General features: G+C 33.2%; 1 protein-coding gene across 1 annotated transcript; it reads right to left on the bottom strand.

Annotated features, from left to right (window-relative positions):
- Positions 1-4693: 4693 nt before the first annotated feature.
- LOC140920413 (uncharacterized) lies at positions 4694-13507 on the bottom strand. Its single transcript, XM_073368687.1, has 3 exons — positions 13321-13507; positions 12031-13154; positions 4694-4725 (listed from the first exon to the last, which is right to left on the bottom strand). Exons 2-3 carry the CDS (start codon positions 13142-13144, stop codon positions 4694-4696), a joined length of 1146 nt encoding a protein of 381 aa, XP_073224788.1. The 5' UTR covers positions 13145-13154; positions 13321-13507.
- Positions 13508-13549: the final 42 nt, after the last annotated feature.

Raw genomic sequence — 13549 nt, 5'->3', positions numbered from 1 at the left:
CGTTGTTATTATATCTATATATACGACATTTATATGTGTCACTAAAAATAACCTTTGGTATATGGCAAAATTCTTGTAGTGATACCTGTCGCGCAGTAAACAAATTCCTTGTAGTGGGTATCTTATCATTTGAAAAGTAAAAAGTATGATACAACCTATAAAGTTACAAGATGTCAACATAGTCAACAACTCTTTGTACAAATGTAACAACTCTTCTGCATAGCTAACAAATCTTTTATCAACGGGAAAATTCTCATTGGTATATAACGAAATTTATTCATTTGAACAAAGTTGGCTATTATATCCACACTATGAATGATTGTTATTACATCCACAATGATAAGTGAAAAGATCTAAGACTATGTTCTGAACATTTTATATCAAATGAAAAAGTCTTGAAAAAGAGATATGAAATTGAAATATCATCTCTAATGGGACTCATTAGAAATTTGTGTACATCAATCAAGTATAAGCATAATTAATTCTAAATGAACTTTAAACTCAAATTGGTATAAGATATATTGTAATATTCTTTTGATGAAAATTAGAGTTCTTAGACAAACTTTATCTCAATTCATTTACAAATTTGTATGTTTGTGAATTAGCCTAGTAGTGGAAACCTTCTTTATGTTAAAGGAAAGTCTAAAGAGACAGGTAAATTTTTGGTTCTTCAAAATAAAGTTTCTAGAGGTACTGAGAAGACTAGAAGACATCTAGTGGAAATGTCTAGAGAGGTAGAGTAAACAATATTTGTGTAGCATGGAGAGATAGGATAAAGAATACACTCAACTCAATAGATGAGTGAAGCCAAAAGTCTTGAGGAAATTAGAGATTGTACTTTTGGTTTCCTCTAGAAGCATTACAATACACAGTGTTTGGAGAGGCTTGACAATACTCAATGTCTGAAATACAAGAAAACAATACTTAGTTTGGATAAGTTTTGAGAATACTCAAAGACCGAAGAGGTTGGGTTAAAAATATTTTAGATGATTAAATCCTTACTATATTAGGGCAAAACCTCTTTGTAAGGGAATAACTAGATGTAACAACAATTGTTGAAAACTAGTATAAAAATCTCTCTGCTAAACTCATTTTATCTACGTGAACTTGAATCCTAATCTTGTATGAGTTTACCTCTTATTAAAATGTAATTAAAAATAATATACACATGACATATATAATTATATATTACCATAAATACATTATTTCAACTCTATTATAAAGCAACAAAAAAAAAACATCAAATCACCATAATACAATGTCATACTTATAAATTTGTACCAAATTACTTAATTATCTCAACAAATCATAAATACATAGGTTTTTAAACTTAAAATCATTTAAAAAACAAGAGCTAATTTTTAAAAAAAATCCAAAACATCATCTCCATCTCTATCTCCAACTTCATCAAATTCTTCTTCAAATGATAAAGTATCTTTAATATTAGGATCAAAATCAAAATTAACAACATTATTTGAAAGTAGAGTACTGTTTGAATCATCAAATCTTATATTAAAAAAAAAAAAAAAACACGGCCAAATGGCATAACAAATCTGAAAATGTTATTTGAAGAAATTGTATCTTAATTAAAAATAAATTGTAAATTGAACCGCGACATGGTATATATAGAGAATGAAATGGTAGCAAAATTAGTAAATTACTAAAAGATAGAATTCTAAACAAATTAAAAGTCTATCAATAAAAAATGTTGGTAACATAACCCAAGCACCGCTAAATCACTACCACGAATCCAAGTATCGTACGTCCACGCCGCCGTAGCCACGCACGCAGTGCTAGTCTTGTCGTTGACGTTCTCTTCCCAATTTGCGTCCCTGTCAATTTCTCTAGAGTCGATTGTATGTCTTAGTCACGCTAAGAAGGAGAGACTCTGATTTGGAGGAAAAATGTATGTTGATCTGAAAACATGTAGAGGAAGATTGGAGATATGAGTTTTTTAGTTTTATGGTAATGGGCAAGATATTTAAAATTTTTGTAAAAATATAATATCGTATGATTTCACAGGATTTTAGCGATTTTGTTCTAAGTTAATTCAAGTAAAATTGCTCCAATAATCGATATTACTTAAAAATGAGTCTACAAGTTTTTTATCACGAAATCGACTATGTTATGGAAAACACATACAATATTTTAAGTTATTATGCATTATTGACAATTTTCATCATGCCTTCTTTTTATGATAGTCTTGGCATCATCCATGTTGAAACTCCTGAACAAAATGTCGTTGCAGAACGCAAACATAAACATATTTTGAATGTCACTAGAGTTCTTCTCTTTCAAAGTCACATTCAAAAGGATTATTGGTGTTATGCAGTTACTCATGGCATTCATCTCATCAATAGATTGCCTTCTATTGTCCTCAAATACAGGTCTCCTTTTGAAGTTCTACATAATTCTCCTCCAACCATTGATCATTTACAGGTTTTTAAATCCCTTGCCTTTGCTTCTACTTTACTGCAAGGGCGGCATAGATTAGATCCAAGGGCTAGAAAAAGTGTCTTTCTCGGATACAAGCAAGATGTTAAAGGCTTCATTTTATTGGAGTTAGCCTCCGAAAAACTATTCATATCAAGTAATGTTCAGTTTTATGAAGATTGTTTTCCATTTGCTGAGTCTCATGTAATTCTTGATCCTAGTTTATATTTCAAAATCCCTACTCTAAACACATTGTCCTAGTTTGATTCTGTTTTCACCTATGCTGATAATTTCATGCCTACATCTGAAAATAGTTCTCATTCTTCCCAACGTCCTTCCCGATCTTTCACCACACCTTTACCTCATGCCAACACTTTAAACACATACCCTCCACCAATTTTCCATTCTCTTATTACCCCCATTAGAAAGTCAACAAGATAACACAAAAAACCATCGGAATAATTTTGTATGTCACCACATATCTACCAATTCCACACCTTACCCTATCCAATTTGTTGTTTCTAATGCTATTCTTTCCTCTAATAACAAACACTTTCTTCTATAAGCATCTATCCACTATGAACCATCATGTTACACTCAAGCTTCAAAACTCAACCATTGGATTTCTGCTATGAATGCAGAATTGCATGTTGTTCAACTCAATAATACTTGGGAGATCACTGACATGCCACCTGGAAAAACCCTACTAGATGTCAGTGGGTATATAAAATTAAATACAAAGCAGATGGATCTATTGAATGCTATAAAGTTCGACTTGTTGCCAAAGGCTACACTAAGACAGAAGGCTTGGACTTTTTTGATAGGATTTCTCCCATAGCTAAGATGACTATAGTACATTTGCTTATAACCCTTGCTTTAACTCAGAATTGGTTTCTACAACAGTTGGATGTCTATAATGCATTCTTGCACAGGGACCTAAATGAGAAAGTGTATATGGTTAAAATTATTCTTGAATTGTGACCTCAATGAGAAAGTGTCTATGGTTCCTTCAAACAAAGTTTTTCGTTTGTTAAAATCATTATATGGACTAAAACAAGCAAGCCGTCAATGGTTTGCTAAGTTATCGTCCTTCTTCATTTCTCTTAGATATCATCAATCACAATTTGACCACTCTCTTTTCACTAAGTCTATTGTCGCTTCTTTCACTGCTATGCTTGTTTATGTCGATGATTTAATACTCGCTGGTAATGATTTGGATGAGATTAATGTTGTCAAAGCTCAATTGGATTTTGCTTTCTGTATCAAGGATCTTGATAACTTATGCTACTTTCTTGGCCTTGAAGTCGCTCGTTCAAGTGCTGGAATTTACGTCTCTCAATTGAAATATTCCACTGATTTATTAACTGATGCAGGTATGTTGGGCTCTAAACTAGTGACAACACCAATGGTTTGATCATAGAACTCTGATGATTGTGCTGCTTCGTCTTCCACTGATTGCACTGCATATTGTCGCCTCATTGGACGCCTTCTCTATTTAACTTTTACTCGACCAGATTTAAATTTTACAGTTCAACATCTAAGACAATTTTTATCTTCACATATTGTCCTCCATTTACATGCAACTATATCAAATCCTCTCCTGGTCAAGGCTTGTATTTTCCAACATATTTTTCTGTCCAACTCAAGGGTTTTTTGAATTCAGATTAGGCTACATGGAGTAATACACGCCGCTCAGTCACTAGTTACTATATTTTCTTGGGCAATTCCTTAATATTGTGGAAATCAAAGAAACAAACTATTGTTTCTCGATCATCATTCGAAGCGGAGTATCTTGCACTTGCTTCTACTATATGCAAAATTCAATGGTTGACGTATCTTTTACAAGACTTTTGCATTCTTTTCATTTCATTGGCTATCTTATATTGTGACAGTCAATTCGAGCGCCATATTGCTGCTAATCCCACTTTTCATGAGCGTACGAAACACATTGACATTGATTGTCATTTGGTTCACGAGAAGCTTCAAGCTCGGTTATTTCATCTTCTACCAATTCCAAGTGCTTCTCAACTTGCTGACATCCTTACAAAACCCTTAGAACCTCAAACGTTTCATAATCTCTTGTCCAAGGTTGGAGTGAAGGCAGTCACTCTACATCTTGAGGGGGTATTAGAGTTATCTTTTTGTAATTTACAATTGTTTTTGCTTCCCTTTAGTTTGTTTCATGTTGTCATTAGTTTTTCCCTTATTATTAGGACTTTATGTTGCTTTTCAGTTTTTGTCTCATTGGTAACTATTTTGATTATCTCTCCTTGTATGAAAACTTTTGGTTATCTAACAAACAAGAAAAAATATTATTCAGTTAAGAATATGTTAAAAACAGTCGATTTTTAAAATTGATAAACTAATTCCGTAAATTGATAATAATAAAAAGATTAAAACTGCAATTAAATCTTATTTTAAAATATTTTTTAAAATATTAAATATATATTAAAATATAAATTTAATCTTCTAAAATATTTCCACAAAAATACCGTAAATTGAAATAAAATATTTAAGAAAAAAAGCGGGAGTGATGAATACTTGCACGAATGAAGTACACGATTTATAGTAACCAGTATCCACCACCCATTCATTATTACCATGTGCAGTATCTCTCACTTCACCAAGGCAACACTCAAAAGTAATTCATAATAACTCTTGGTCAAATTTTTTAATTTTCACCACAGCCACATAATAAATTTTTATACATAATTTTCTGATCTCTTTGAACCTTTCATTCTTTAATTAATTAAACCGAACACTAGTGAGGTGATCAGTAACTACAATTAGTTCTTATTGAAAAGTCCGTAACTTCAGTGAAATTGAACTATAAATTAAAACACGTTAATGAAGCACATTGCTATAACTAATGTCTAATGTGTATATAATTAGTCCCACCGGTTGATGAATTAAAAACGTTGATGGAGTTTTAAAAATAACAGAGTTTTAACTAAAAAATACATATATTTAGACAAAATTGAGTTAAAATGTATATATTTTAATTTATATTTTATTATGAAGAGAGGATATTTTATTTTATCAATCCAATGGACTCTTAATCCCAATGCTAATGCTTTAAGTAACAGTTGTATTCCATTAATACAATAATTTGGTTTATAAAAAAAGAGTATAATATCTTCCTCTCACACCAACTGATTTTGGAGTTAAAATTAAGATGAATTTTTTTATAAGCAAAATTATTGTATTAATGGAATACAAGAATTATTCAAACCTCATATTAACAAAATTATTAGCATAAAAATTAATTAACAATACACATAATTAGTACTTTAATTTAAATATGCATACAATTATCTATCGTAAATTTAAATATCTGTTTTGAAGAATATAACTTTCTATCCTACTAAAATGAGTTTTCTCTCTCAATCATTTTTTCATCTATACACTACGCGAAAAAACGGCTTTTACAGCGCTTTTTTTAAGCCATTTACAGCGCTTTTTCAAAAAAATAAGCGCTGTGGAAACGAGCGCTGTAAATGATACAACAGCGCTTTTATAAAAGCGCTATAAAACATGTAAATACAACGCGCGCTTGTTATGCACATTTTACAGCGCTTCTTCACAAAAAGCGCTGTAATATGCACCCCGTCATATGAGTTATGGGTGTGCATATTACAGCGCTTTCTCACAAAAGCGCTGTAATATGCCCACCCATAATTTCATATATGGGCGTACATATTACAGCGCTTTCTCTTTATTCGTATTCACCAAGAGTGCCACTTGCTCCGATAAGATTCTGAGCTTCTCTAATACTTCCTCGTTGGAAGGTTTTTGGCGCTTCTCTTGAGGAAAAAAGCTTTTGGGAGTTACGCCAAATCCTTTCCCCCTCACTCGACCGGAATACTCAGGGACATTAAACACTTTCCCAAGAATGTCCCTGCACGTATCCTTGTTGCCCTCTTGAGTTTCAGAACTTTGTTCAATAGTTTCCTAAAATACATGTAACATTAAAAAGATAAGTTCAATAGCATTTTTAAAATACAATATTAAAAAATATTAAAGTGATAATATACTTACACAAAGTTCTACAACTTTCTTGACATTTTCATTATCAACCACTCCTTCTTTGTTAACACGCGCTTCCTTCCATAAGATATGACGACCCAAGGGTTGATCGGCTTGGGTGTCTTTTCTCTATTCGTTAAAATCATAAACAAAATAATACAAATTAGTTACACACTATAGTTTATAATACAAATTACAAGTGATGTTTAATTACTTACAATTTTTTGTTCAAGGCGTGCATATCCCATACGTGATTTCTTGTATGGGTGTTTTGGGTTGCTTGCCCGTTCGCGATTTGCCTTACTAATATTCTATATAAAAAAAAAATAGCAATTGTGTAAAAATTTAAAATACGCTACGAATATGAATAATAAAACACAAATGCTAATAAATTAATCACTTACGACAAACGCCGGGTCAGAACGTTTGGAAACAAATGCACTCCATTCATCCTTTGATATATAATGTTGATATATCTTTGGAGGTTCAGCATTTGTGTTTCCTTCTCTATCTTTTAGATAGAAATTTGAGAGATGGGATCTAAATCCACGATGGATTTTCCCAGCAACTCTCAAAACATATGACTTTCGTTCCTCATCAAGAACAAAAGTGGTCTGCAATGAAAACAATTATAAGTAATGTATTTTACAGAAAAAAAATTATAAATGACAAAAGAGTAGATCAAAATATTTACTTGAATGTCATTCCAGATGATATCTTTGGCATCCTTCAACGCCTTATCTCTCCAGTTGTCTATTGTTATTGGGACATTTTGACGAACAACAGCCCCAATGTAGCTTACAAACATGGAGCTGTTGGGGTCAACTGGCTGACCACTCTCGTTCCAGCCAACCTAATAAACTCATATAGTAAGTACATGCCCTAAACCCTAAAAAAAGATAAAAAAACACACAGCAAACAGAGTATATATAGTATACCTCAAATTTAATGCCACTGCTCCGTGCTTTAATCACCCTTTGCATGATAGTTGCACCACGTTTGACTTCTTTTTCGTAAGTCTTAGAGGTGCCAACTTCTTCATTTTGAACTTCTAAATCTTTGTTTGTATCCATTTAACTACAACAAGTTCAACATGCACTTTAGTATAACATCAACAAGCTCAACATGGATCATGCATTATTATAAACAAACTCAACATGTATCAGTATATCTTAAAAAAGCTCAACATGCATTCTAATGATTACAAAAATTTAATAACATCAATACCTGAATAATGATGGTTCGAAGAAAGACGAAATGCAAAGAAAAGAGGGTTTGCAGAAAGTTCACAGAAATATGGTTCACAGAAATACGGTTTGAAGAAATACGTAATGAGGGTTACGTATTTCAATGAAAATATATTGTGTGAAATGGGAGAGATGATCTTGGATGGAAATAAGGTTCGAAATGAAGGAGATGATCGTGGAAATAAGGTTCGTAAAGGACGGGATGATAGGGTTTGCAAAAGAAGAGAAGAAATGAAGGTTGAGATGAAGGTTACGTAATGAAGAGGAAACTGAAGAGGTAACTGTTATATATACGTAACACTTTTACAGCGCTTTTTATAAGCCTTTTACAGCGCTTATTTTGTAAAGCGCTCTAAAAGGCTTCTTTAGTTAAATTTTTAAAAGGCTCTTTTACAGCGCTTTTTTCAAATAAGCGCTGTAAAAGACCTCCGTGTGTTATTATGTTATTTGAATGCCTTTTACAGCGCTTTTTTCAAATAAGCGCTGTAAAAGACCTCCGTGTGTTATTATGTTATTTGAATGCCTTTTACAGCGCTTTTTTCAAATAAGCGCTGTAAAAGACCTCCGTGTGTTATTATGTTATATGAATGCCTTTTACAGCGCTTTCACACATAAGCGCTCTAAAAGGCTTCTTTAGTTAAATTTTTAAAAGGCTCTTTTACAGCGCTTTTTTCAAATAAGCGCTGTAAAAGACCTCCGTGTGTTATTATGTTATATGAATGCCTTTTACAGCGCTTTCACACATAAGCGCTCTAAAAGGCTTCTTTAGTTAAATTTTTAAAAGGCTCTTTTACAGCGCTTTTTTCAAATAAGCGCTGTAAAAGACCTCCGTGTGTTATTATGTTATTTGAATGCCTTTTACAGCGCTTTTACACATAAGCGCTCTAAAATGTCTCTTTATGTTAATTTTAAGAGGCTCTTTTACAGCGCTTTTCCCAAATAAGCGCTGTAAAAGACCTCCGTGTGTTATTATGTTATATGAATGTTTTTTAAAGCCTTTTACAGCGCTTTTCCACATAAGCGCTCTAAAATGTCTCTTTATGTTAATTTTAAAAGGCTCTTTTACAGCGCTTTTTCCAAATAAGCGCTGTAAAAGGCCTTATTGTTTTTGTGTTTTGTTATGTTATGTTATTTTTTAAACAAGCTCAACATGCATGCAAAACCCACATAGTAGTAACTGGTCACCACAAAAATCCCTTCCTCTTCACCAAACTCTTCTCCTTTTATGCATCTTCTTCACAAACATCAAAGCTTACTCTTTCACAATTCAATCTCCACCTCAACACCCTTTTTATCTCTTTACATTCTCTTTCCTTCTTAAATCGAAACTTAATTGGTATTCAGGATCATTGCCATGTTGCGAAAAATGGGTTTGTGTCTGGTGTTTTTGGGGATTCCCATGATGCGTACAAGGTGTTTGAAGAAATGGGTTTGTGTCTGATGTTTTTTGGATTCCCATGATGCGTACAAGGTGTTTGAAGAAATGGGTTTGTGTCTGATGTTTTTTGGATTCCCATGATGCGTACAAGGTGTTTGAAGAAATTAGGTGTCTGATGAATATTATTTTTAAAGCTTTTTTACAGCGCTTTGTCAAATAAGCGCTGTAAAATGTCTTTTTTACTCACTTTCAAAAGAGTCGTTTACAGCGCTTTGTGTGAAAAGCGCTGTAAAAGGTATAAAACACTCATTATTTTATTTTTAAAAGGATCTTTTACAGCGCTTTTTAAGATAAGCGCTGTAAAATGTCTCTTTATTTTATTTTTGTGTTTGGTTTATTTGGGTTGGGATGACATTAAAAACATTTTTATCATTGTTTATTGGATTAAAAATATTGTTATCATTGTCTTTATCACAATACTTTAGGAGATGATGAATTATTAGAAATGAGTATTCTGAAGAATCTATATATATATATGCACTGAGCAAAAGAGAATCTCTCTATTCAGTTCAGTTCAGTTCATGTAAATTACTAATTTATATTCAGTTCAGTTCATGTAAATCAAGCTAAATATAAAACACTCATTGTTACATGAACTTGGTATAAAACACTCAAATCAAGCTAAATATAAGCAGAAAATAAATTAATCAGAAAATAAATTAATCAGAACTTAGTATAAAACACTCAATTCAGATTACATGCATATTTACAATAACACAGTTCAGATTACATGCATAGCTTATATAAAACAATTAAACATATATATACATTAAGATGCCCTTCTTCTTTTCCTGGTGACATTCACATTTGTTTGTCCATTTACAATACGAAACGATGGATTAATCCAAATTCCCTCATCATGATCATCTCTAAGATATAAACCATCATCAGTTGAATCAATTTCATGTGGTTGTTGTGATGTTGCAAATAAAAGATCATTACCAACATCTTCATCATTATTGTTATCATCACTTATTTTATTGGTCGATAGGACAACAGACCATTTATCATTAGAAGGATCAGTGACATAAAACACTTGTTGAGCTTGCGACGCTAAAATAAAAGGCTCGTCTTTGTATCCCACCCTATTAAAATCGACAAGCAAGAATCCTGACTCATCAATCCGAACGCCATTATTATTATCGACCCACTTGCAACCAAATATGGGAACACGAAACATTGTGTAGTCTAACTCCCATATGCGCTCGATAACCCCAAAATATGATAGATTTGCATATATTGGGTTTTTGTCTTTTGCACTTGAGACATGCATCGCTTCAGCTACGAGAGTGACTCCACTATTTTGCATAGTGGTCTGATCATCTTGTTCTTTGGTATAAAATGTGTAGCCGTTAATAACATAACCAGTGTAAGAAAAGACATGTAAGCTCGGACCATTTGCTAGCCACCTCAATCTATTTGAAATTGATCCGGGGTCTATATCAAATTTTGACATTATGTGATTTTTTAACCATGTTACAAAACTTCGATTGTGCTCTCGAGTTATCCAATTTTGATTCCTATTCATGTTCAAACGAGATAACTGATCAATGTGTATTGTAACATACGGTTGAACCTCATCATCATTGTGCAGAACATACAATTGTGCCTGCTCCCATTCTGTCCTTGATATAGTCAGTAGTCTCCTTCCAGTTATCCCTTCTCCTGATAGTCTTCCCGAATGACGAGACATGGGAAGCCCTATGGATTCAACATTGGACAGATATTCAGTACAAAATTCAGCAGCCTCTTCAACAATGTATCGTTCAGCAATACAACCTTCTGGTCGACTTCTACTTTTTACGTACCCTTTTAATATTTTCATATATCGTTCTATCGGATACATCCATCTCATATAAGCTGGCCCACAAAGTTGTGTCTCCTTAACCAGATGAACAGTAAGGTGAACCATTATATCAAAAAACGATGGTGGGAAATACATTTCAAGCTCACACAAAGTAACAACAATTTCCCTCTGCAATGTCGGTAATTTCTGAGGGTCGATCACTTTACTACAAATTTCCCTGAAGAAGAAACATAATCTAGTTAAGGCTAGTCGAACTTTTTCAGGTAAAATGGAACGTATACCTATTGGTAGCAAATGCTCCATTATAATATGACAATCATGGGTCTTCAAACCTTTTAACTTGAGGTCTTTCATACAAACCAAATTTTTAATGTTCGAAGAGTATCCTTCTGGAACTTTAACTTCGTGTAGAAATTTACATAAAACAATTTTTTCCTTTCTAGATAGAGTATGAGCGGCTGGAGGTAGATATGTGCGATTTCCTTTCTTTACTGGAGCCAGTTCATTTCTTATTCCCATATCGACCAAGTCCAATCTTGCATTGACGCCATCTTTAGACTTTCCTGGAACATTGAGTAACGTACCAATAACACTTTCAAATACATTTTTTTCAATATGCATCACATCGAGGAAATGTCTTACATACAATGACTTCCAATATGGCAATTCAAAGAAAATTGACTTTTTCTTCCACCCAGTTTTCACCAGCTCTCCCGCAAAAGGTTTGCCAAATTTATTGGTCAAACCTTGTACTTTTTCAAGTATTTGATATCCAGTCGGTGCTAAAGGAGCTTTACCTTCCTCTGATTTTCCATTGAATGCATTTCTCCACCCACGATACTGATGACTATAAGGTAAAAATCTACGATGTCCAAGAAACACATTCTTCTTACAATGTTTCAACCGCATCCAATTTGTACTCTCTTCACATATAGGACATGCACACTGACCTTTAATGCTATATCCTGATAAATTACCATATGCTGGAAAATCATTAATTATGCCGAACAACATAACCCTTAAATTGAAACATTCTTTCTTATACCCATCATAAACTTCCACACCTGTCTCCCACATACTTTTTAAATTTTCGATTAGAGGAGTCAAGTATACGTCGATATCATTCCCCGGTTGTTTGGGTCCAGAAATTAACAGAGACAACATCATAAACTTACGCTTCATACATAACCATGGAGGTAGGTTATATATTACCAAAATCACAGGCCACGTGCTATGTGAGATGCTTTGAAGACCATGTGGATTCATTCCATCAGTAGAAAGTGCAAGTCTTAGATTTCTTGACTCTATCCCGAATTCAGGATACTCGTGATCAATTTTTGCCCATTGTGGGGAATCTGCAGGGTGTCGAAACATTCCATCTCTAATTCTTTCATCTGCATGCCATGTCAAGTGTTTTGAATCTTCTTCACTGCGATACATGCGCCTAAATCTTGGTATTATAGGAAAATACCACACGACTTTTGCTGGAGTAGATTCTTTCTTCTTATATCGAGAGACATTGCATTTCGGACACGCCTTAAGTAGTTCATATTCGTTTCGAAATAAAATGCAATCGTTAGGACACGCATGAATCCTTTCGTAACTCATTCCAATAGAACACAAAATCCGTTTAGCCTCATAGGTCCGACTGGGAAGTTCATTATCATCTGGCAACATATCTTTTATGAGTGTTAATAATTCCGTAAAGCTTTTATCAGACCATCCATTACTCGCTTTTAAGTTGTACAACTTTAATATCGCTGACAGTCTTGTGAATTTAGTACAACCATTATATAATTCTTTCTCTGCATCACTCAACAAACTTTCAAACATTTTAGGACAATCTCGAAGATCTTCTTCAACTGCTTTTGCAATCTCATCAACTCGGTCCGGCTCATATGTATCTGTATCGAAATCAGTTGAAGCATATGTAGAACTATTCTCAAAATTAATGTTTCCTTTTTTTTTCTCACCATGTCTTATCCAACATGTGTAGCTTTGATCAATTCCATTACATACTAGATGTCCTTCTAATTCATCTTCTCTAACACGTTTTCCAAAACAACATTTTAAACAAGGACAAACTACTCTATTTGGATCTTTTGCATTCTTCACTGCAAACTCAACAAACTCCTTCACTCCAATTTCATACTCTTTTGACAATCGATTGGCTGAAATCCATTTCCTATCCATATTATACCACCTATATAAATGCAGTAACAAAAATAATAAGCTTTCAAAACATATCAACAAGTTTCAAAAAGAAACCAATATCAACTAAAAATTTCAAAACAGAACATATCATGTGGTATGAGTTTTTGACAATTTTTGGCAATTTCAAAACAGAACAGATCATGTGTAAAAAATACCTTAGACAACGTAGATGGCCGCACAGTACGTAGAGGATATTAGGGTTCGCAACGTATATAATTATTTGAAAGATGTAGAGGATATGAGGGTTTCCAACGTATATAATTATTTGAAAGATGTATTTTACAGCGCTTGTGAAAAAAGCGCTATAATAGGTAGTTAAATTCAATGAAAGCGCATGTGTTTTACAGCGCTTGTGACAAAAGCGCTGTAATAAGTAGTTAAATT

The sequence above is a fragment of the Cicer arietinum genome, chromosome 5 (assembly GCF_000331145.2).
Source record: "Cicer arietinum cultivar CDC Frontier isolate Library 1 chromosome 5, Cicar.CDCFrontier_v2.0, whole genome shotgun sequence".
NCBI classification, from domain to species: Eukaryota; Viridiplantae; Streptophyta; class Magnoliopsida; order Fabales; family Fabaceae; genus Cicer; species Cicer arietinum.
Note: the sequence above shows the minus strand (reverse complement) of the source record. Positions and strands in the feature narration are given on the sequence as shown.